This window comes from Petaurus breviceps, unplaced genomic scaffold (genome assembly GCF_028583685.1).
Source record: "Petaurus breviceps papuanus isolate PSGF00001 unplaced genomic scaffold, PetGlider_PUasm1.0 140, whole genome shotgun sequence".
Taxonomy (NCBI): Eukaryota; Metazoa; Chordata; class Mammalia; order Diprotodontia; family Petauridae; genus Petaurus; species Petaurus breviceps.
Window position 1 is genome coordinate 24,583,941 of NW_027185698.1, and position 26,093 is coordinate 24,610,033.

The window sequence follows — 26,093 nt, forward strand, 5'->3', positions numbered from 1 at the left end:
CGCGGAACCCTCGAGGCCGCGGGGAGAGACTTACTCCGCTCATTTTGCTGGGAATAGCGGTCCTTCCCCAAAGTATTGGAGATATGGAAGGGTAAAGAGGGGAGACCGCATCCCCGCGGGGGCCTCTGCCTTCATATGGTCCTACCCACCAGTGTCCAAGTGCGCGCCACGGGGGAGAGACTGCCTAAAATCATTAGCTCCACACTAAGTCTGGAAAGGTCCCAGCCTCCAGAGGCTCAACAGATTTCCCCTGGAGCCCAGAATACCCAGCTCCCTGCGGCTGCTCGTGACGGAAGTTCAACCATTGGAGGAGAGAAAAACGCACACACTGGAGGGGGCAAAGCGGTTTGCACACGTTCGCTTTCTCCTAGCTTGGGCTTTTTAGCGGAAAGGTCGGGTTATCTGCAGAGGCGCTAGAGAGGAGAAAAGAGAAGGCTGCTTGGGGGGCTCCCGTCCCTTAGTATTGCCCGGGGCAGCGGGGGAGGAGACCTTGGTGCCGATGGCGGTAGCACTGCAGTAGAGTATCTATCATCTTAAAATTGACACACACGCTCGTCCTCGAGCAGCCTCATACCGCGGTGGTCTTCAGAATTAAAGCAGCCCCTGCGCCTGATGGCTTCTGCACTGAACAGCAAGATTCACCAGCCTGGGGCATGCAATGGCTCCAAAACCGTTCATCGCTGTGGCGGCGGCGGTTCGAGAGAGGAGTACACCCAGGAGATGCACGTGAAAATGTGCAAGAAGATCGCCCAGCTCACCAAGGTAAGCGAGGCGCGCGGCCGAAGCCCGGCCGGATCCGAGCCTGGGATCTGAGCCGGGGCACTCTCGCCGCGGCTCTCGGGCTGGCCGTGGAGAGCCCGGGGCCGCCCGGCCAGCCCAAACCGAGCTCAAGCCCTTCTCCAGACTAGGAGAACAAGGTGAAACTGGAGCCTGGAAACTTTGTTTCAATGAAATGCCTGCGCTAAAAGGCAGCCAACCGGATTCTGTGGACTGGGTTCTCCACCCTCCACAATTTAAGGGCAGTAAGCATCTGTCCTGCTAGAATGAAAACAGCAGGTAGAAATGGGTTCCTTCAAAAGGAAACTGCTACCGTGTGTCTTCAGCACATTATTGTATTTGCAGGGGTATTCCCAGTAGTTTAAGGATCTACATGGGTTTTAGTTTTTGTTTGTTTTAATGCATTACTTTACGCCCCCACCTCCAGGCTCCCTTGCCAGCTCGGCTGAAGTATTCGTGCCTAGAATATTGTGGCTTGATTGAGTTGCGGTTGTTAAATATTTCATCCATCCATTCAGCAAATATTTATTGTCATTTGTCGAGTGCCAAAAATGTACTAGGCAAGACATTAAACATAGACCTAGGCCAATAGGATTACACCCTCCTGGTACAAGTATCTTCTGTGTGAGCATAAGTGGGTAAAGGCCCAGTTTGACTAATGACCTGGAATTAGTGGGATTAGAAAAGACCTTGAGGGGGCACCGAGGCCATTCCCAGACTTCATGCCAGGATCAACAAAAGCACCCCCAGATTGTTAGAACTCGGCATGGATTCGATGTCAGAGGATTTGGGTTCACCTTCAGGTTCCACTACTTACAGCTTGTGTCACCCAGAAGTCCCTTATCTCTTATGCCTTATCTGAAAAATGAATGAATTGAACTAGAACTAGTTGATTTCTACTTCCTTCCTACCCTGAATCCTGTAATTCTAAAAAAAAAAAAAAAGTTACATCTGCCTTAGGTTATCCTTTCCAACGTTGTCAGAAAATCCTTCTAGATTACTAACCAAAATTCCTCTCAGTGGGCAAGAAATTTTGTATTGCCTTACATTAGTGAAATTGAAAGACATCTAGTCATTCCTCTTCTTTTGAATAAAAAGGTCATAGCACTTTAATTCATACTAGTGTGGTGAATGGAGCACTGGATGTAGAATAAGAAAGAATTGTTAAAAAAAAAAAATCTGGCTTCACACTGGTTGTGTGACCTTGGGAAAGTCACTTGACCAGTTTGCCTCAGTTTCCTCAACTGTATAATGAGGATAATAATAGCATTTACCTCCCAGGTACTGGATGAGATATTTGTTAATCACTTAGCACACTGTTTGGCTCATAGTAGGCACTCACTGCTTGTTTTCTTCCTTCCTTGACTAATAGCTTTTCTCCAGGGGTTCCTTACTGAGGCAACCCACCTTAATAGGATTGTGGATCTGGAGACTTTAGAGGTAATCTAGTGTAATCCATTCATTTTACATATGAGAAAACAGACACCTGCAGGTTGCTTGTAGGTCGAGGAGCCAGAATCCAGCTCCTAGTCTTCAGACTCCAATCCCAGTATCCTTCCATCTCTGCCTTTTTCCTCATGGGATTCATGTTTATCTTCACTGTGTGCTCCTCTCCCAGGCTGCCTTCCCGGGATTTACTAAGGCCTTCTGGGGGATGATGGGCCATCCTTCTCTGAGAACAACTGCACCACAAAAATGAGAGTCTCCTTCCTGCTGCCTGCTCACCCTCGTTGTATTATGTCCTTACTTGAATTTACTCCAAGCATATTTTAAATAATTATGACTGTATTCATGCTATTTCAGCTGTAAGTCTTAATCAAGAAGCATTTGTTAAACTCCTAGTACATACTGGGCACCCTACTGATCACTGGAGACAGAGACAAAAGTGAAAGTTCCTGCCCTCAGAGAGCTTACATTCTATCAGGGGAAACAATATGTACATAAATGGGTGTATACAAAATAGACGTGTGGTAATCATGAAAGGGAAGGTAAGGTGGTGCATTCAGAAATCTCTAGAGGCAAGTCTTAAAGGAAACCAGGAATCAAAGGAGTATTTGAAGAAGAAATGAATACATTTTAGGCTTGAGGGCAACCCAGCCTCTTTGTGCAACATTACACAAAGACAAGTAATAAAGTATTGCTTAGTGTAGCAAAAGGCCAGTTAGGATGGGCTGTAGAGTACTTTATGGCTGGGAAAGGAGGATGATACAAGATGGTGAAGAGCTTTAAATTCCAAACAGAGGAGATTATATTTGATACTGAGTATTAGGGGTGAGAATGGGGGTGGTGACATGATCAGATCTGCATTTTAGAAAAGTCACTTTGCTCGCTGTATGGAGAATAAATTGGAAGGACAGAAACTTGAGGTAGGGAGATCAATTAGGAGGCTCTTGCAATAGTCTGGAGGTGAGGAGTGCTTTAGAGCACTGTATTAATGTAAAATAATATTATTTTGACTAAGTTGTAGATTCTTTTTGGTGCTAGTCTATCAAGAACCACCTCTACATATCAACTGCTACTCTGTGTTTTAGTATGTGTAAACATGGCATTTTGAAATGATGGTCAACTGACCTAGGAATATTCTGATGAAAATACATTTCTAAAGAATTTTTATTCTGCAAAGACATAAAAAAATTGACTCAATTTCCTAATGTGTCAAAAGTTCACATTTTTGTTTAAGAAAATACCTCTGGTTTCAGAACCTTTTTACTTAGATGATTTTGAGACTGTAATGAAAGAAATGCTGGATTTTAAATTATAGGTTATAATCCTGCTTCTACTGCTTACTACTTATAAGTCAGACATCAAACATTTATTAAGCACCTACCTTGTGCCACCTACCGTGCTAAACACTGGATCTTGTGTGACCTTGACAAAGTCACATTTCTAGGTCTCAATTTCTTCATGTGTAAAATGAAAATCTCTACAATCCCTTCCAACTCTAAATCCTACGACCCCGTGAAATACAGAAGGCCTCCTAGGCAGTTGCTAGTCTCTAATGTGTTCATAGATAAAGTAATGCTGATTTGGAGCAATTCTGCACCTGGATGAAAAATCAGCAAGATTCCCAGAATCAACAACATTCTCAATCTTTATTTTTGGGCCATTGATGGAGGAGAGGCATTTGGAATCTGACAGTGCTTTGACACCATAGCCACAGAGGAAGCTAGGGGATCTGCATGTCCAGAAACATCATCAAGTATTCCCTATAGTTACACTGTAACTGTCTATTCCCTGGGAGAAGTAGAGGAAAGAACTCCCTCCATGTGCTGCTGCTCATTCGCCCTGCCCAGATCCCTACTCTTTTGCTATTTTATTGATGACCAGAAGGCATACCCACAATGATCTTCCTTGTGTTGCAGTTTTATGTTGGAATAGAATGAATGTTTTGCCTCTGAACTTCCCCATACCCCCAGGATAGATTCTTCCAGTGTAACTGGCTTAATTTTTTCTGATACCTTCAGCCTCTCCCATTTCTTTCTTTTCCCTTCCTCCTCACCCAAACTTCTCAGGTTTCTTGTGACATTACTGTATCCTGGCTCTGATCCCGGACCAGTGAGTCCAGGAACAAGTGCCTTGAACTGACTTTTCTAAGGGGGAGGGGAGAAATACGCTGTGGTGACTATTTGTATCTCTATTTTAAAACAACTAAGTTTTCTGTTTAAATGGTTTCTTAAATGATTTCTTCTGGAAAAGTCATTTCCCTACTTTGTGTTATGAACTAGTTTTGTAAATTCAGATGTCAAGGCCCAGAGGGCATTGCAGTAGGGCAGATGGTAAGACCCTTTGGTTAGGAGGAAACAGCGGTAATATAAATGGCAAAGCTACAGGCTCATCCCTTTGTCTAGCAGGAAGTGTGCACATCACAGAACATCTTGTTATTGAAGAGTAAGGGGAATTGGGGGGCTAATAAATCATTGTGGGTTTTGTAGACAAGGTTATAGCACAGACCCAGCCCCTCCACTGCTATCCCTTACTCCACTCTAACCGTCCCTACAATTCAGGACTTTATGAAGCTCTAAGATCATTATAACTGAAATCTATGCACCTAGCTAGCATCAGCTAAAGCAACAAAGAATTATTGTAGTTGATCAGAAGAGATGGTGGAGACGTCATGTTCAACAGGGGTGTACAAAGAGAAGTTCAGAAGTTCATTTTAACCAGTAAAACAAGAGTAATTTATCTGGCTTACAAAAATTTGGGCTTCAGTATGCAGGGCAAAAAGACAAAAATGGACTTTAGCAACAATATAAACCTCTCTATGCCTTTCCAGTCTTCTTCTACCTTACTCCCTTGTATTCTTTGACCCAGCAACCCTGCCTGCCCTCCTTGCTGCTCCCCAAATAAGACACTGTCTCTCCTCTGCACGATTTTTTAAAGTCTGCTCCCCATATCTGAAATGCCCTCCCTCTTCATTTCCACCTACTGATATCAATGACTTCCTTTGAGTCTCCCCTGAAGTCGCACCGAAGAAGCTTTTCACGGTCCTGCTTACCCTCGGAGATTGCCCCCCGGTTTGTTCTGTATAGATTAGTTTCTGTATAGCTGTTTGCATTCCTTCATCAGAATTTTTCTTTTTCGCCTTTCTTTGTATTCCCAGTAATTATTCCCACTGCTCAGCACAGTATGTGGCATACAGTAAGCATTTAATAAATGCTAGTTGACTGACTGACTCTAGTGAACTCTTTGAAAACAGAAACTGGTTTTTTGTTTGTTTGCCTTTCCTTGAATCTCAGCACCCAGCACAGTGCCCAGAACATAGTCGGACCTTAACAAATGGTTCTTTTTTTCTTTCCTGTGTAAAAATTTCTATAAAGTGCTATGTCACAAGGAGTCCATTTCTCATTTCTAGTAATTACGAAATGAGAAACTATCTAAATTAAATCCTTAAATTGTAGCATGTATGTATGTTAACCAGGGTCTGTGATTACACAGTGTTTGGCACATAGTAAAAGCTTAATAAATGTTTATTGATTGGTTTTAGTGGTTAAAGCGGGCCAAGGATATTTTATTCTTAGATTCCCTTCTAGAATTTTAGATTCTCTTATTCTAAGAAATCATCTAACCCAACTCCCTAACTAGAGAGTAGGGGATAAATCCAGGGCTAGAACTTGGATAGGGGTCACAGATTACTTCCTTACCAACCACTTTGGAAGTAGTCACAATAAGAACTTGGTGAAAGAGTACAGTGAAAATCCATTCCTTACACTAGAAAAACTCAAAGCGTGTGCCCCAGGCACAGCAAAGTCATGTCTGTATATGTTAAGGGCAAAATACGTCAATTCTAACAGGCACAAGTCATTTTGAGCAGCAAGTGGGCACCATTCATGGCTTGTTGTTGTTGCTGTTGTTGTTTTAAATGAATCACGAATGTGTCCAATGAGAGGGGAGACCCATTGGGAAGTGGAAAGCTCTGCCACATGTCTATGATTGGGAATGTCAGGGAATTGTGTTGAGGCAGCAGTAATGAGTGCCTGCAGCAACTGACGGGCTAGACAGGCAGCTGACATTTGAGCACTGTGTTTTTATGGCATGTGGGTGTGGAGGTTTTTATTGCGCTCACTATTTCTACTTCACTAAAAATACTGTCGTGCCTGCAGGAACATGCTTGGGTACATATGTTTCAGCATTTTATGCAAGTCTACTTCAGAATTCTCAATATTAAAGAGTACAGTTCTGTTTTAACCAGTTTCTATCATATAAAAATTATTAGTTTAATGATACAACTCATAGACTAAGCATGGCTTTTCACAAGACAATATACTATGATATTGTATGAAATGACTTCTCCAAATTTTAAGGTGTCTTTTGTAGGGAAACTAAGCAATCAATACATCTTAGTTGAGGGCCTGCTATATGCTTATCATTTTCAGATGTCTATAACAGGCATGGACACCACATTCATGCTGCTCCTCAAATTGCAATTCCATTGGTCCAGCCATTATGGAAACCAGATTGGACCTAGACCTTAAAAATCACTATGCTATCCATGCATACCTTTTGATCTAGAAATGACATTGTTAGACCTATACCTCCAAAGAGTTATTAAAGAACAAAGAAAAAGATCCATATATTAAAATATTTATAACAGCTTTTTTCACATTAGCAAAAAACTGGAAACTAAGGGGGTGCCCACCTATTGCAGAATGACCAAACAAATTAAGGTAGATAAATATAATGGAGTATTATTGTCGTATGAGAAATGATGTTTCCGATGAGTTTTGAAGACCTCTTTGAACTGATGCAAAATGAAGTAAGCAGAACTAGGAGAGTGATTTATAAAATAACACAACATTATAAAGAAAAACAACTTTGAAAGACTTTAGAGTTCTGATCATTGCAATGAGTCTGGGAGATTAAAGATGAATCCTGCTTCCTATCTCCTACTAGATAAATGATGGACTTAAAATTCAGAACAAGACATATGTTTTTGGATGTGGTCAATATGAAAATTTGTTTTTCTGAAATATGAATATTTGTTATGAGGTTATTTTTTTAATTGTTCAAATGGGATTGGGAAGCAAAAGGGAGAGATAATAAATGTATGTAAAAATAAATAAAATAAAATTCTAATTCCAACACATTTAGATCATTTGAGTAGGAGTGAAGGGGGAAAATGACCAATCTTCAGGGGGGGAATATGTCCAAAAGGGAGGTTGTCTAAAATATTCTCTATCATTTGGGAAGGGAAACGTATCTGGAAGGAAGGAGGTTTAGTAATCAAAAAGTGATGACCTGATGACTTCTTTTTTCTTTGATCAATATTTGTTAAAGAGTCATCACAGAATAGGGGTTAGAGCCCAGGATTTTATATATATATATATAAGATGTAGGTTAGAGTTCTGGTTTTAGTGATATTTACTGTCTGCCTGACTGTGAGTAAGTCATTTAAGATCCCTACAACTCATCTTTTCTGTCTGTATATCAGGGATGATAATACCTGTATTCTCTACCTTCCAGGGTTGTTTCAAGGAGAGTGCTTTTTAAATTCTAAAGGATCTGTACATGTGCCTTATTATTATTGGTCATTGCTGGAAAGCAAGGGTATTGTCTTAGCATTCCTTTCTGCCGCAATACCTGACTCAGACACTGCCAGCTCCGCCTTCTTGTATTAAAGGACATCTTAATGGTGAATATGATAGAGCAAACATGGGAAATCCTCTTAGGCATCATGTCTTATGGTAAAATTCTTAAAAGCCCTGCTAATACTTGGGGAAACATTTCATAGCCTTTCCTCAAAGCAGACTCTTCTAAAAAGAATTTATAATTACACATTTAAATTTAAATAGAACTTTTTAAGTTTTCCATGGCATTTGCCAGTCAACCTTGTGATTTGTGTGCCTGTTTTACAGAGGAGGAAACTCAGGCTCAGAGAGAGTTGATTTAATTTGCCCAGGTTCACATGGATAGGAAAGATCAGTGCTAGGAGGTGAATTCAGGTTCCTGACTGTTCTTGGACTACAGCATACTTAGAGGAGAGTGTTGGATAAAAAATCTACTGTGTCCTATGTTAGCTACACACATGCATAGAACCTAGCTAACCACAAAACCTTCCATTTAAAATGGTTTATGCTTTATTGGTACTTTGGTTTCTCCTCTAACTCCTAACACAGCTAGAATAAAGCATGTTTACAGAAACAATGGTGTCATTTCGTCCAAACTATGGTGGGTATCATGATGGTGGCTGACTGTTCTTATTCTCACCTTTGCAAAAGTTGTGAAATGAGCTCTTTGAAATGCCTTTTTAAACTGTTGGGAAGACTCCTGAGAAAGAGGAATTGTCCAGAAAAGGCTTCCAGGTTGCCCTTGCGTGGGAAGTGAATAACATCCTCTCACAATTCACTGAATCATTAGGACTGAAGAACACATGAGCCTTTAGCTTAATTTGGTTTCTGTCACCAGAACATCAGGCTGATAGTTTCCAGAAGCAGCAATATCATTTAATTTAGTTTAAACCTGTAGAGGTGAAACTGAAAAACTTTCCTGCATTTGACACTGGATGTCTAGGAGTGGTAGCTTGCTCACTTTACTTTTGAAGTAACGATTTATTAGGGAGGATCTAAACTGTGGATACCTCATTTAAAAAATTACACAATCTCTGATGCTCCCCAAAGTATTTTTATTCCCCTCCCTTACCCCTAGAGGACTAACTGATGCCGGAAATTCCACCATCAAAGCATAATTCAGTGCTTTAGCTTTTTAACCAACTAGGATCCTTCTGAAACTCTAAGGAATGTGTGATCCCATTGATGTGGGTATTCCCTCTAAAGATGAAGAGCCTAACCCTATGTTTCTTATCCATGTATTCTAATAAGATAGGGGGTCCTTTTCCCAACCTTGTCTCACCCCTCCCAATTTGCTCTGAGTCTTTCTCATGTTCTTTTCATATTTCATGATTGAGTGGAGTATATCGACTGTTCATTGGTTATGGCTTTCTCCAGCCATACCATCCTTTGATAACATCCTTTATGCAATTACTCCTGGTGAATTCCTTGTTACTACTGTATTATAGGGGGCAACTAGGTGGTGCTTTGGATAAGAGCATTGGGCCTGAAGTCAGAAAGATCAGAGTTCAAATATGACCTCAAGACACTTACTGTGTTACCCTGGGCAAGTCACTTAACCTCTACCTGCATAAAACTAGAAAAGGAAATGGCAAACCACTCCAGTATCCTTGCCAAGAGAACTCCATGGACAGTTGGTCCACAGGGTCGTGAAGAGTTGGACGTGACTGAACAGTCCACACCAATGTACCATAGTTTATCATACCCATCATGCACTTACTTCTCCACTATCTCTGGTGATCCTCCGCTTCCTTACGTGGTACAGAGATTAGTCCTCTGTATCTCATTGTTATGCAATGTCATTGGAAGAGTATTGGTTTAAAAGGGTAATCCTTTGTTTCAGAAAGAAAGTTGAGGTTGTCAAAAAAATAAAACCTAAAAACTAAAAAGCAGTTCAACTCCCTCCCCTCATTCCCTTAAATTTTGAGCCTAACTTATTGGGTTTTTTTTTTTAAATTTTTTTTTTAAAGCCATCGGGGTTAAGTAACTTGCTCAAGGTTACACGGCCAGTTATTTTTGGGTGTGGTGCTGAGTATCTGAGCCCTGATTTGATCCAGGTCATCCCGACACTGGAGCCGGTGCTCTTACTCGCTGAGCCACCTGGCCACCCCTGAGCCTAACTTATTGTTCATAGGCAGTATCTGTCCAAAAATATTGATGGAAACTTCTGCCTGGACAATAGGCATTGTCCACTGGTTTTTGCTCTGTGGAGAGTTGGGTCAAATTTTCTGGAATGATTAGGGATTTCACTGAGGAGATTCTGCTGTGTTCAGAGCGAATACAATATTATCCACAACCTAAGCATCTTGCAGTTAAATAGAGCACCGGGCCTGGAGTCAGGAGGACCTGAGTTCAAATCCAGCCTCAGACACTTAACATACACACACACAAAACTAGCTGTGTGACCTTGGGCAAGTCACTTAACCCCAATTGCCCTACCTTCCCCCCTCAAAAAAAAACTCCACAACCTAAGCATCTAGAAGATCTCACCATTTAACAGGGATCTCTTTTCAACTTGACCTTTTGTACTGAAGTTAAAAAAATGCACATATTTCTAGGATACAAACTTTATGCCATTATCAGTCATGCCTTAGTGTGAAGGATGTGAAAGTACTCTCATATTGTTATGTTTTCTGTTTCTCCAGCTTGATTAGGAGACTCTCTCTATGACACAATTCCCTATATTCTCTATATTCAATAAATGCTTATTGATGATGGCTGTAGGCATGTAATGAGGTTGGGGAAAAAAATGTAAGTATGATGGAGAGGAGTGAGAGTCAAGCACCAAGATGGATGGGATAAAATGGAAACTGAAGATTCGAAGACAGATTTATCTTGCTTAACAATTCTACTTGGGTCTGGTTCTGATTTCAAGAAAATGGAAAAGAACTTGCATTTCTATTCATTTTACCACTACCATGACTGATGGAGGAACTGGCCAACATTTGCATTTCTTCAGGATGAACCTAGTCTATCACAAATAAAATTATTTGAGAGACAAAGAAATGTCAAATCCCACTAAAATGCTTATCACAAAATACAGTGCACCTTTTATATAAGATGAGGATTGGGTAAGTAACCTTTAAAACTTGGGGGAAATGGGTCAGTTTTCTTTTAAGGGAGAAACTGATAGGGCAGGCAAGAGCTAGGAATATTTTCATCATTCACTTAACAAAGCTTCTTTGCTCCTTGCTGCCAAGAAACCTTCATCCAAACTCTATATTACTGCCCTTTGAGCTCTTTGCAGCAGAGCCCGTTTGTCACAAGGAAATCTATTAAATTATCTGATGATAAAACCCAAATAAATACAAGAGAGGGGATTAAAACAAAGTTGTGGATTTTGCTGGGTGTGGAGTGCAGGCTAGAAGAAGTAAAAGCTGTTCATTATCTCATTACTTTTACTGAGCCCCTTCTGGTCTAGTGTGCCTTCATTGCCAAGTGCTGGGTCAGCACTGCTGAGTACCCTGGTGGCTCATTGACAAGTTGCCCCTAGAGAAAATAGGCAGCAGAGGACAGGGAAAATGAAACAAAACATAACTCTGTATCTAACATTGGATGTTAGAGATAGAAATGATGTTATATGAATTATCTCCACTGGTCCTCAGACTTTTGGTGGTGGCAGAATGTTTACATTATTATTGTTGTTTGATATTAAAATTGACTGACACATTTTGTTTGGATACAGCAGATGCATCCCAACAAACACACAAAGACCCCCTAAAAAACTACGTTTCCCAAAATTAGAAATGAGGGCTGCATCCTTTAACTGTTGGCAGTATGGTACTAACATTGACATTTGCAATAGATCAGTATTTTATTGTCATATTCATTGTTCTTTTGACTCTGGTTTTGTTACTATTCACTTTGTGCACATCTTCCCATGTTTCTCTGAATTCTTCCTGTTTGTCACAGCTGATACCACAGTAATATGTGAAAAGCAGCGTGGTATAGTGAAGAATACATGGGTTCAGGAATACCTGGGCTTCAAATCCCACCTTCAACATTTATTAGCTGTTTGACTCTGGACAATTCATTTAACTGCTCTGCCTCAGTTTCCTTAGCTATAAAATGAGAAGATTTCATTTGATAATCTCAAACATGTCTTCCAGCTCTAAATCTGTTATCCCATAATGGTAAGGAGTGTGGCAATTTTTTTAACTTAAATAAGCTAGTATTTCAGAGGATTGTTTCAGGACCTTGCATTTTTACTTGGAAATCTATATATTTTAAATTTCACTATATCATTAGTAAATGACTTTGTAATCCCCTTAGAACCATGGAATTATTTTTAAAAATTTGTTAACGTACACTAAGCCTTAGAAGATCATTAGATATGAATCCAAATCTGAGATCTACCTAATATGAATTTCCTCAGTACTTGGGATTTAGCATTTTAATTAAGTTCACAGATATTTGTATAATTATTAGATTCTCAGTTATTAATACTTTTAAATTCTTGTTCTTTAAATTTTACCTTTTAATCAGTTATACATAATTGTTATTAGTGGGAGGGGGACCAAAAATCCCAACAAAACCACAACTCTACATCTAACGTTGAATGTTAGAGATATTAGTAATTATCTTCTCCATTAGTTCTCAGGCTTTTGGCAGTGGCAGAATATTTATTATTATTATTTATTATTATAATTGTTGATACAAAAATATTTAAAGCAAAACTATGTAAGGATTTATAACCACTTATTTTACATTAATTCTGACAAGATAGATCTAAAATCAACTGATACATCATACGCTATTAGTTGTGTTCAGTAATTGACTGGACCTAGCATAGGGCATGAGAGTTCATTTAGCTAAACTTCCAATGTTTTTCCTTTTGATTAGCCAAATCATTTGAATGAACACTTTATATATATTTATATTTATATATAAATGAACACTTTATATATAATAAGTACAGGCAGCAAAATAGATAGGAGTGTGGATGTGTTCTCTTTTTTTCTGGCCTCCTTTAAAAACCCCAAGCTTTGACCAGAAAAAGAACTGTGATTTTAGAACCAGTACTCTAAGTGTGTTTGTGAGACATGCAACACAGTGATCTCTGAAGAGCTGCAAAGGAGCATCCCACAGAGGGCAGCGGAAAGGTGCACGGTGGGTGTGAGGAAGCTGCGACACAATGTAACCTGAGTAACTCTGAAGAGCAAGATAGAAAATATCATCAGTGAATTAAAGGATAGAAGAGAAGATGGGCTGGTCATGCAGTGATGGGGAAGGGCATCAGGTGGACAGCTAACATTGTTCCAGCGATTCTGGGTGGCTGCAGGTCACATAATGCCACACATGCCAAAGCCTTGAGGTGCTTGAAAGAGGCACTTGTTAGGTCTGAGCAGCCTGTAACATACTGCTAATGAGATTACACATGAAAAGTGGAATAAAGCATATCAGCAGAGACTAGGATGCCAGAGGGAAATGGACCCACCATATATGCATAGTAAGAAGTTAATTCGTGGATAAACTGCATTCTTCATTTGTTGTTATTCAGTCATTTCCTTGTGACCCATTGAGGCTATTCTTGGCAAAGATACTGGAGTGGTTTTCCATTTCCTTTTCTAGCTCATTTTACACAGGTGATGAAACTAAGACAGACAGGGTTTAAATGACTTGTCCAGAGTCAGACAGCAAGTAAGTGTGTGAGGCCAGATTTGAATTCAGGTGGATGACTTTAGGTTCAGTCCTCTATCTACTGCACTACCTTCCTGCATTCTTCATTGGAATCTACCAAATGTCAAGAAAATATCAGAATGGCACCTAACACATTGACTGTACCCTCCGTGGGAGATTTATGGTGGAACGTAGACAAGAGTTGCACTGGATGAGAAAGTTTGGAAGGGCTCAGTTCTGCACCAGGACATGTGGCATTGATGTCAAAGTATGGAAGTATTTGTATTAACCCAGCCCCAGCACAGTACTCTGCAGGGAGCAAGTCCTTAAATTTTCCTAAGGTAGGCAAAAAAAACCCCAGTGTAAATGTTACATAAGAACTTCTCAATATACATGAGAAATATTAATTAACAAGGTATAGCATTTATCTCATAATGTATTTTCACATGCTACTGGTCATATTTCTAACAAATGTGCTTAATGAGGTCAATGCATTTAGTGCATTATCTCTGTTCATGTGAGCGAGAAGGTTGTGTGTGTTAAGGAAGTTCTGAATTGTGCTGGAGGAGTTTGTAGAGTAGGCTTCAATGAATAAAAAATAAATGGATTAACATTTTTCATTTTAAGGTCTTTATTCACTAAAGTAGGATACAAAGTTGTTAATAGATCTTATTTTTTCCCTAGGAAATAGCTACTTGTCTCAATTATCTGTGACAATGAAGGATAAGGATAACATGGGTAATTGAAATATACAGATAATTCTCAAGTCTTATTTTAATCAATAATGTCAACTTCCTTCTTTTCTGAACCTCTTCTCACTGGTGCTAACTAGAAATACCAGATTAGAATTTACCTCTCCTTTCTGCTCTTCCTAAACTTCTGATGGAAATACTAAGAAATAGTGAAATAATCAAAACACTGGAAGCCAGAGAGATCAGAGGACTAGATAATCAGTCTCTGAATGACCTAGGGTTGATTGACTTATCATATTAACTTGGGCATTCAACAGAATTATTTAATTTACCTCTCAATTTATTCTTGGTCAAAAAAGAGGGGGTTTGGATTAGATGAACCCTAAAGACCCTTTGAACTCAAATTTTTGTGACTTGAACTTGGTGAGTAGGCCTATAATTTGTAATAACACAAAAAGGAAAACTGACTTGAGACCAGGAACTTAAGAAACATTAGTCAACTTATAGTGGTATTTTCTGAATTATTTTGAATCTTGTTTGTAACAGGAGCTCTAGAGAAAGTGAGTATATGTGGAATATAGTAAGCCTCTGTGAAACAGAAAAATTATGTTACACTTTTAATCTCAGTGTCTTTCTTCTATATTTATTTAAGGCCTATTTTAAGTTCTACCTTCTCCTTCATGATGTCTTCCCTGACCATTCCAGGCTGTACTGTCTTCTCTCTCATGAGAAATTCTTTAACATGTGTAGTCAGGATTAGGAATAATAGCTACCATTTATGTAGAGATTTAAGTTTACAAAACTCTTTACAAATGTGAGTTCATTTTATCCTCACAACAAACTCAGGGGGTAGATGCTATTACCAACTTAATTTTATAGATGATTAAACAGAGACTAGAGGGCTTGTGACTGTCAAAATCATACAGCTAGTATTGTGAAACTGGATTTGAACTCAGTTTTTCTAAACTCCAGGTCTGGCACTCTATCCTCTCCACCACTTAGCAATAATTTATTGTTATAATTATTAATACATTTTGTTTTGTCTTGAGAGGTTTCCCAAAGAATTTCTAACCACCACCCAAACTCACCCCCACCCCCACTCCCCAACACACACACACATACACATACACCCTGAAAATAGCCCATCCATCCTTAAAGGAAAGGAGGAATCTGTCCTCTTAGTATCGCACCCTTCAACTATTAATTGTTTTGTTTTCATTTTCCTTTGTCTGAACTCCAGAATTAGGTTATAATCTCCTCTCATCAGGTCCTTAGAGCAGATATGCTGGCTAAATATTGGGTAATATTTTTTGAAAGTTGGATTAGTGATTATCCCAATTTTTTTGTAATCCAATTCACCAGTTAAGCTTCTATTAATGTGCAAAGTATTCCTAAAGAATTTGTAATCTAGTTGAGTAGAGGAGATGTATAGAAAAGAATTTAAGACAAAATAGAATATAATAGAGGTACAAATAAAGGATATAAAGAACCATATGCTGTGTAGGGAATGGAATATTCAGGACTCTTGCTTATTTTTTCTTCTTCCTTTCCATTTTTCAGATATTTTGATCCCCAAAGGATGGGGACAATGACAAAGGTAAAAGGTGGGGCTAATCTGTCAGTTAAGAGTAACTCCTAGAATGTGGGTCTGGGGGAATCTGAAGGATAGTGGTGCTTTTTAATTTAAGTGCAGAAATGGAGGAATTAGAAAGACCTGATTGATAGGTAGAGTGGAGGAGTGGGGGTGGGTCATACGGAGGTGGAAATTTTAACTTAAATGTCTACATATGAAATTGTATGCATCAGCAGAGAAGCTGTGTAGGATAATGATAAATGAAGTGGGACTTTGTGCAAATAAATCACCACGTTCTTATTTATACTCATGTAAATGGTAGCCAGAAAGGGGGTAGTCCTGGCCTAGACATTCTCTGAAATTAGTTCCTACTCTAATATCCTGGGTCCAAGGTGAGATGCTACTGTAGGTAGCTGAAAATTTGGGACTGGAGAACAGAATGACAGTTTAGGGAATAATCTTTGTGCTGGTGATAGTTAAAAAAATAGATTTTCTCCTTGCTAGAGAAGTAAAATAAATCAAGAGAGCTCAAAGCAGAACCTTGAGGGGTGCTGACAGTTAATGAGCTAACAGAAGCAGAGAGACAGGAAGAAAGAGAGATTAATCAGAGTGATGGGAGCAGAATCAGAAAAGCATGGTGTCAGGGAAAGGAGTGGAGGATAATGGAGATGACAGAAATTAGGTTAAAAAAATATACCCAATGAGGAGGTAGAATGCAATACAGAAAATTTTCACTCTGATTAAAATAACATGGGCCACAGAGTTGGGAAACCTGGATTCGAGTCTTGGCTGTGGCACTAAATTGCTTTTGACATTAGGTCATTCTCTTGACTTTTCTAGCTTTAATTTTCTCATCTGTCAAATGGGTATAATACTATCTCTTCCAAACCTGTCTTTTTTGTGAGAATAAAATCAGTCTATCAAACAATAAATATTTATTATGCACCTACAGTGTGCCAGGCACTGTGTTAATTTCTGGAGCATGTAAATAGATACATACAAACAAACTACATGCATGGTTAAGTAGTAAATAATTAACAGAGGGAAGGAACTGCAATTAGAGGGGTTGTGAGAGGCTTCTGTAAAATATGGGACTTAAAGGAAGCCAGAAGTCAACAGGCAGAGCTGAGGAGGAAGACATGGGGGTAAGTCAGAGAAAATGCCTAGAGCCGACAGATGGAGTGTTTTGATTCATGCAGCAGCCAGGAGGACAGTGTCACAGCACTGAAGAGTACATGGCAGGGTGTGAGGTGTAAGGAGACTGGAAAGGTTGGAGGGGCCTTGAATGTCAAAAATTTGGTAATTTAATTCTAGAGATATTAGGGAGCCACAGGAGTTTGAGCTGGGATGTGTGTGTGTGTGTGTGTGTGTGTGTGTGTGTGTGTGTGACATGATCAAACCTGCACTTTAGGGAAATCTCTTAGGTGACTGAGTAAATGAAGGATGGACCATTGCAGAAGCGATGCATGAAGTAATGAGGGCCTGTACCAGAGTGGTGGCAATGTCACAGGAGAGAAGGGGGCATATTCCAGAGATGCTGCAAAGGTGAAAAGAATAGGTTTGGGCAATAGTTTGGATATGAAGACTGAGAGAGAGTGAGTGGGCAAGCACAACTCCTAGGTTACAAGCCTGAGAGGCTGGAAGGATGATGTTGCCTTCTACAGTAAGAGGGAAAGTGGGGAGGGGAGAGTTTTTGGGGAAAGATAATGAGCTCTGTTTTGGACCTGTTTAGTTTAAGATGTCTAGTGAACATTCAGTGTGAGTTGCTCTTCTGCAACCTTCAAGGAAACATGACTTCAATTTCAAATTCATTTATATCCTCATTTGTGTTAAGAGATGAATGAATGAAAAATCAGTTATTAAGCACTTGTTAGGAGATACTGATCCCCTTTATTGTTGTCTTAGTAGAGAAGGCAGTGCAGCTGGGTTCCAAATCATCATTCCACTCAGGTGCCAGTGATTTTTCTAAATTGATCTGACCACAGTACCTCTCCCCTGAAGTCAATCAATAGTTCCCTATTAGAAGCAGTGGCACAGTGGATAGAATGGGTAGTGTACCTAGTAGGAACTTCTGTTTGACAAATGAGTGAATGCCACTTTAAGGGGAGCTTGGGGAGGTGAGTAAAAAGATCGGGAGCCAAGTAGGACTCGTGGGAGCAGCACAGTCTCAGTGAGGGGTTCTGGTTTTCCCTTTTTTCTTGGCCTCTTTGTGTATGTGTTGGGTTGGTCACCATTTCTCTAAGATACGGGTTCTGCATATATTTTTATGGTTTTGTGACTGTGATATGTATTGTTCCAGAGTCTCGACATAAAACTCACAATTGAGGGAACTAAATTATGGCAACCTGTGTCCCCAGTTTGGATGAGGGTTATGCATTCAGCCGTGCCATTGATGCCTAAGATGTCTTCTCCCTTTCCCCATGTCAAAGCCCTGCTCAGTGTGATAGATCTGGCCAGCAGCTTCCAGACAACCAACAAAAGGGATGCCAGACTTCTGGCTGAGTAGGATCCACTTTGAGGTGTATGTTTGGCCCACAGGAGAAGCTTAGTGCATGGAGAGGACATCAGTACTGGGGGGTAGGGACGTGTCTGACCAAATGGAGGGATTAGGGGGAACTTATCTGAGGAGGCCAGCACTGAGCTGAATAAACTGCAGAGTCTGAGGCAATGTGTGATGCTGAGAAGAGATAATAAAACTAGGTGGCATTTACATAGCACTTTACAGATATGACCTTATTTGGTCTTCCAACAACTCTGGGATGCGGGTGCTATTATCCCCATTTTAGAGATAAACTGAGAGACTGAGGTTAAGTGACTTTTCCAGGATCACACAGGTAGTTATCAGAGGCTGCATTTGAACTGAGGTCTTCCTGACTCCAGATCTAGTCTGACTCCAGACACCCAGACACCTAATGGCTAAGTTGAGTTGGGAGGTAGAAGGGCAAGGGAAGAAAGAGGGAAGGAAGTAACTAGGCACCAAAGGTATCCTCATTCATAACTACCATGAAGTTAAAGACTTGTGGGGGTGGGCTAGGGTGGGGAGGACTTTTGTAGCAGGGACACATGGGCAGGGTTGTCCCCTCACTCTGAGTCACAGATGTAAACACTGACCATACCTTGCAAATTTCATCTGTCAAGAATTGCTTGGGGCAATTTGCCTAACCCAACTCAGTTGCTTTTGGGGGGAGGTTAGAGGTGGGAAGGCAAATTCAAAGAGAGTCCAGGTTCCCTTCCAAACCCCAAAAAGACTCTAGAAAAGAACTGGCCAAAGGGGAGTTACACTAGCCTCATCCAGGGGGAGAGACTATACAAATGAGAGGGTGTGTAGGCTAGGAATAAGAAACAAGAACTGGGTTTAACAGGAAGTGTTGGCCTGAGTACTTGATGATACCCGATATGTGTGGGGTGGTGCTTCGAAATAACAGGGATTCAAAGAGCTGGGAAATATTCTGGCCCAAGGAGAGCAAAAGACAGGTCCCCCTGCCTGAGAAAACTAAACCCAGAGGGTAGTGAGTTGCAGCTGTTAGGAGTTAAAGACTGAAATGGGGCCTGCTGGAAATAGAATATAGAAACATCAAGTGAGGGCTAGATAGGGCAGGAAGCAGGGCCATAGTGGGGTGACCCTGCAGACCCTGATCTTCCCCTTCACCAGAGCCCCATCCAGGGTGGTATTGAGAGTCACAGCAATGATCTTGATTTTAGGGGGAAGGGGAAGCAGGAGAAGGCAGTTCTTGACTCTGTAGGTAGTCAGATGCAAGCCTTCTCTGTGACTCTCTTTGCCAAGAAAAATTATATTTTGAAGTCTATGAATCTAGATATTTTTAAGTAGGACTTGATGGTCACACTCAAAATTCAGTTCAGTTTCCAGTTCCCACCCAGGGTTCCTGGAGGGTCCTAGCAAGAGATGGTGCAAAATAGGAACCCCTTTTGTCCCTCTTTCATGACAGGCCACCCAGAAGGGGATGGTGGTCCCTAGAATACCTCAGTGGGGGCTCCAAACTGAACTTAGGTTCCTCCCCTGCCCCACAGTCCAATTCCAGGGTCCACTCAAATTTCCCACCAATACTCTCTTCCCCTTTTCTCTGCCTAGCCAGGCACTGACCCTCATACCCTCCCTCACATTCTCACCTCCTAAATGTGCCCCTTTTTAGAAGGAAATCGGAACCTCTGCTTCACTCTTACTCTTAGGCCTACTCTTCCCCTTTCCACTTGTGGTGGGCTGCTCCTCTCCAGTTTACCCACCCTGCCAGGCAGAGACCCCAGTACATCCTAAGAACTAGATCTTGCCATATTCCCTTCTGCTATACCCTCTGGACTTCTTTGTGTTCCTAGAATTACCACGTGCCTGGCACAAAGTAGGTATTTAACAAATCTCTGTTGACTCTGGGTGTCGACATTTGTCCCACAGCTAAATTTCCTTCTTTGTGTATTAACAGACACTGCATGTTAGTGCATCAGAGCGGGAGCTCTTGGGAGGAGGGACAGTCTTATCTTTGTATCTCAGCGCTTTACATCGCCTTTGAAACACGGCAGACGTGTCAAACTTTGTAATTTGAACAAAAACCAAAATGAAACATCTCTTGTCCTCTAGGAGTTTATAGTTGACTATGAGGATACAGTATGTGTACAATCAAGCAATACAAATCAAGTACAAAGTAACACAAAGCAAGTTCAGGAAGGAAGTTGCTCTAGTAACTGGGAGAGAGAAAGCAGAGACATGGAGCAGGACGTAACAGAGATATGCTTTGGAGAAAGTGAGGGGTTCTATGAGATGGAAATTAGAACGGTGCACAGCCCAGCGGTGGAAGATTACTTCTGCAAAGGCTCTCAGCAGGTGGAATGTCACGGGTGAGAAGCTAACCATGCAGTCTGACTAGAATGGAGATTGTATGTCGGGGAGCAACATGAAACAAGCCTGGAAGTAAGAGGGACCCAGATGGTGGAGGGCTTCAAATTCCAGGCTGGTGATTAAAAAAAATTATACTAGAGAGCTTTTGAAGATTTTTGAGTACAGGAATGACATGGTTTTAAGGATATCAATTTAGCAGTTGTGTGATGGATGGATTGGAGAGGGGGAGAGACTGGAAGCAAGGAGACCAATTAGGGTGCTTTTTCAATAGTCCAGGTGAGGGGTGATGAAGGTCTAAAATAGGGTAGAGTCTTGTGTGAGTGGAGGAGACTGGAACATAATTGACAACTGCTGCTTTTACCTTCATAGCAAGATACAGTGATTGATTGGTTATGGGGACTGAGAAAGAGACAAGAGTCAACATAGTTTTTGAAAAGCAAAAGATGGTCTTGATCCCTAAGCAGACATATCTATCACTTATCCCTCTTCCAGCTAAGTGCCTTTAACTATGGCCAGGAATCTTTATCACCCCACTTCTGAGGGCTGTGGAACATCCTCATCTATCAATAAAAATGACATGTCACTCCTCTGCCTGTGGTTTATAGCCTCTCAGAAGGGCTAGAGGTCAAAGTTATCTCTTTCTCCTGCCTTGTTAAAAATTGCACTTGTCACTTTTCCAAAACAGATTCAGAAGTCTAGCCTAGAAGAAAGCTACCATCTAAATTATCTTTATGTCACCAGACAGTTTCTTGGCGATTGCCACAAACAGGGAGATTGTTACTTACTTGGCCCATTGATTCTAAGACATATATGTCAATACTGAAAGAAATCTTAGGCTGTATATTTGAACTTTATGCCAAATATGTTACAAGTGCCCATAAGGAGGAAGCAAACACTGATGATTAAATTGACAAGAACACCAGGATATTGCTGCTTCTTCAAAAACTTGGATTATCTTTTAGGGATAATTTAGTGTTAAGGGGGAGAAAAGGGGCCAATTTAGTCCAGAGGATTTCAGAACTGATCTTTTGTGTCAAAGAATTTTATACCTAGAAAGGACTTTAGTGATAATCTGGTCCACCTCTTCTTTTTAAGTTTAGGAAAATTTTGGGCTAGAAGTGAAGTGACTTATCCAGGGTCACATAGTCAAGTGACAGACTAGAACTAAGTTCTACTGAATCTCAGAACAGAATTTTTTTTACTCTGACAAGTTGCCTGACAACCCAGCACAGTCAATTTATGTCCCTGGATTCTTGACCACAATCTAGAAAATATCCTTTTTTTCCATATACATATCTTTAGTTAGTAACTGGCATCAATTGAGAAAAAGACATGAATAGTGAAAGAACTAGGGAGCTGCAGTTCCAGTCTTTGTTGTTGTTGTTGTTTGCGGGAGGGGGGAGCATGGCACGGTGGGGCTGGGAAGGGACAGAGCCCTGCCTCACAAGCTTTTTGAAGGAAAGATTTATACACACATTATACACGTATTTGGGACACAGGATGTCTCAAAAGTCTTGGTGCATTTTATGCTATTAAAGCTGCATGAAGACTTTTGGGAAATCTTAAACATAAATAAATCACTGTCTATTCATGCATTATTTTTCCAGAGGGGGGAGAAAGGAACTAGCAAAAGAAAGATCACTAGATCAGAAAAGAAAGATCAGCTAGAATTTTTTTTTATTAAGTAGCATCCTGGTCCTGCCTAGGCTACCAAGGTGGTTAGGAGTCTTCCAGGGCACCAGTGAAAAGCTAGTGCTGTGTAATACAATGAAGACCAGAACTGGAAGAGAAAGCAACCTTTCAGTGAGTCAAGGGGATCTGCTAGGACAGGCAGAGTAGGTGGCCCAAGGTCAAAACAAAAGCCAACAAAAATGGATGAAAGGCAAGTCAAAGAAAAGATTGTGCTCAAAGAGCACAATTGTACGGTTTGTTGTGTTGAACAGGTTTAGTCTGGGGTCTCTCAAACCTGCTTTTCTGGATGAGCCGTATCTGAGCTAGGTATGGAAGCCACTTGCCTCTGCTGACCCCAGAATGGAGGCATGTTTAGACATGTAAGATATTCCTACTGAGGGATCACACTCCAGAGAACACATCCCTGATGTAAGAGGGCCCTTGCACTAACTAGGTTTTTGTCATTTATACAATCTCTGCAGTCATACACACAGAAGATATTTAGTGAATATTTGTTTAATTTTATTTTTAATTTTGCATCAACAAATTGAAGTTCCCTTAACTAGAGCAAAAGCTTTTTGCATTAGTTCATATAAATCTTTCCCTGCTTCCCTGTATTAATCATGTTCATATTTATTATTTTAAAAAATATTCTATTTAAGCACTACAATTTGGCCATTCTCTAGTCAATGGACATTTACTTTGTTTCCAGTTCTTTGCTATCAGGGAAAAAAAAATGTGCTGCCATAAATGAATAGGTATGTGTGGGGCCTTTCTTTTTGCCATTGGCCTTTTTCTGGAAAAATGTCTAATAGTGAAATCTCTGGATATGGATGTCTTAATCACTTTCTTTGCATTTCAAATTGCTTTCCAGAATTGTTACACAAATTCATGGCTCCTCCAGCAGTGCATTAGTGTGCTTTGTCTTTCCAAAACTCGAACATTTAGTCCAATCTTTTATCATCTTTGCCAATTTGTTGGGTGTGAGCCGAAATCTCGACTATTTTGATAAACATTTCTCTTATTAGCTATTTGGAGCACTCTTTCAAATGGTTGGCAATAATTTGCATTTCATTTTAGAAATGTTTGTTCAAATCCTTTGACCTCTTATCCCTTGGAGAATGCTTTTTAGTCTTACAGATTTCTGTGATTTGTCTAGATGTATGTCAGAGTACTTTATAAGATCCTGGGTCTCTGAGGTATCTTCTAACTTTTGATGTATGATCCTATAACCTCAAGGCTATAGCTATTATATGCACTAGCACCAGCCTTTTCAGACATATTGCCAATTAATCCCCTTCAGACAGAGTAGAAATTAGAGTCCAGGTGTGATTTTCCCCATGCCCTTCATGGGACTCACTGTAAGTATACTTCCTTGAATTTCCTTCTACCTAGTAAAAAGTTCAGTAAGGCTTCTGAGCAGTATAGGGACAATCTCCTAACCATCATCTGCCTAGGGAGAAGTGGAAATTTGAAGCCATAATCTCACTGGGTAAAGGGACTCCGGAGCTCTAGGATGGGGGTGGTGACTAGGAATCCTTTCCTAGATATGGGAATTCTCCTGGAAAGGTGGTCCTTCCCCAGCTTCTCAGATTCTTCTGCCCAGGGAGAAGGGGCAGCCCACAGACCACTGGAGTCCTCAGAAGTTATCTCCCAGACTCCCTTTGGGAGGTGAGATTGAACGCTTAAGGATCCAGCACAACCAAATGATGAGGGATGGGTAGTATGCTTCCTTTAATTTGCCATGGTCAATCTTCGAGAAGGGATAATGCACCTTTAGGCAGTCCCTAAAGGAGTGGCGGGCTGAGACATAACCTCTGAGAGCCGCCTCTGAATTTGCCCCAGTTACCAAAATTCTTAGTCGGGAACCTGCTTTTCTGATACTCTATGACTCAAGCAGCTGGGCAACAGGCATTTATTAAACATTGAACTTTGTGCCAGGCACAGTCAGCCAAACTGAACTCACTATCCCCTGCATGTCTCCTGTACTCTTCTGCCTCTGAACCCACAATCCTCCCTCACCTGGAATGTGCCCACTCCATCTCCATAGTTTAAATGTTGTTCTTCTTTCAGGTGCCAGCTTAAATCCAACCTCTATCCTTCATGTATTGGGTCTTAATCACAGAATCCTGCAAAAGGAATCTCCGTGGGTTTTCCTTGACACTTCTCCCATTCCTAGCCTCTTCTGTAGTGCTTCTCCCAGTTTGCCATATAATCGTTATTTGTATGTCTGTCTCATCCTCCTACTAGACTGTAAATTCCTTGAAGGCCAGGGCTATGTTTTCTTCATCTCAGTGGCCTCCCACGGTACCTTACCCTCAGCAGAAATGCAATCAGTGTTGTATTGTGTCCTGTGCCCAAAGTAGGCACTCACATTGTTTAAACGAACTGAAAATGTTTAGAAAATTATCATGCTAATTGAAGCAATTATAATGTAAAACACCATAAAAAAAGTAATTCTGATGCTGTGTGCTGGCTGCTTAGGTGGGATAAATTGCTCAATAAACTATATTTGTCTGGAAGCAGCAGTATGTCACACCCCTTGGATAAATGGCATCCCAAATAAAGCAGCTTCCCAAATCTCAAAGGGAACTCTTTGTTCACATAAGGATTGTTTCTAAGGATATTATTTCGTTGAATCACTGTGATCCAGCTCTTCTGGGGGTTGTCCCTGAGGGCTTTCCTTTATTCCCAAGATTTTACAAACAGAAGCCAATTCTCTGGTCTTGGTTTTCCTCCCAGGTCAGGATTATATAATTGGATCATGGTTATTTGGCAGACATCACTTACTGTTGAGAGAATTCCTTGGCCCCATGATGAGTCCCTTTTACTCCTAAGAAATAATTCTTTGGATATCCATCAATGCTTCCCATGGATTCAGGCAAGCTCTCAAGATATCCCACAGGCAAAAAAAAATTAAGATAGAATATGCACAATGAGAGAGGCATGGTGAATGACCTGCACAATTACTCAAAGGTTACCATATTTTGTATGGGATGTTGTGTGGTATATGGAAATGTCAGAATATAACTTAATTAAGCCAGCCTATCAGGGTTATTTCTGTATCTAGTAGCCATGATCCCCAAATGGAAGAGTCCTGGAAAAGGTTCTGCATTTACCCAGCATGTTCCCCTTGTAGGTATTTTCATCAAATTGTTTAAATGTTTATAGGTTTATTGTTCATTGTTAATTGTCATGAATCACTTGAATGTGCAACATATACTGTTGACTGAAATACATTATCAAATGGTAAATTTAATAATAACAAATGTGCAGTCATGTGTGCAGCAAGGTGTGGACAAGAACCTCATGCATTATTACAAGATACTACTTTTTAAGAGATTGTTCAATGGCTAATTCTGTGCTAAGAAATCGGTCAGAGTTGAAAACGTGTAGTGTGGCCAACATTGATGATAATGCTCTGGTTTTCTGATTGAAGTAAGTGCCAGAACATTTTTGATGAACTTAAGGATTTTCTTTTGACATTTCAGGTTTACAATAAGAAAATATATTACATTATAGTTTGAGAATATTATTCTTTAAATATTGATATTAGTAGCATATTCTCAATGTTCTGAGTAGTTTACTTCTTTTGATGTCTGGTTATTTGCTTCTTAGAATTTCTAATATGTCCCCACATTGACTGCTTAAAAATTCTTTATAAAATAAAACCATTTTCTTTAAAATTGTCTTAAAATATGTTATCATCATTAATGATTCTATAATTGTAACTGTAATAAAATTTAAAATTCTCTTCTCTAAAGAAGGGGCAGATTAAAGTTTGCTATTAAAGGACACATGCATCCCAGTTTATCATATTGTGTGGGATTCTGTCTTCTGTTAATTTA

The 26,093-nt window shown here is 40.3% G+C and overlaps 1 protein-coding gene across 2 annotated transcripts in view; it reads left to right on the forward strand.

Moving 5' to 3' along the window:
- The first annotated feature begins 225 nt into the window (after window positions 1-225).
- Window positions 226-26,093, forward strand: part of FAM184B (family with sequence similarity 184 member B) — a 121,536-nt gene continuing 95,668 nt past the window's right edge. Inside the window, exon 1 of one of the 2 annotated variants that reach the window (XM_069069257.1) lies at window positions 226-762. In XM_069069257.1, the coding sequence (XP_068925358.1) occupies window positions 613-762 (150 nt within the window). In that variant the 5' untranslated portion in view covers window positions 226-612. The remainder of the gene's footprint in view (window positions 763-26,093) is intronic. The other variant, XM_069069266.1, reaches the window with a different exon arrangement.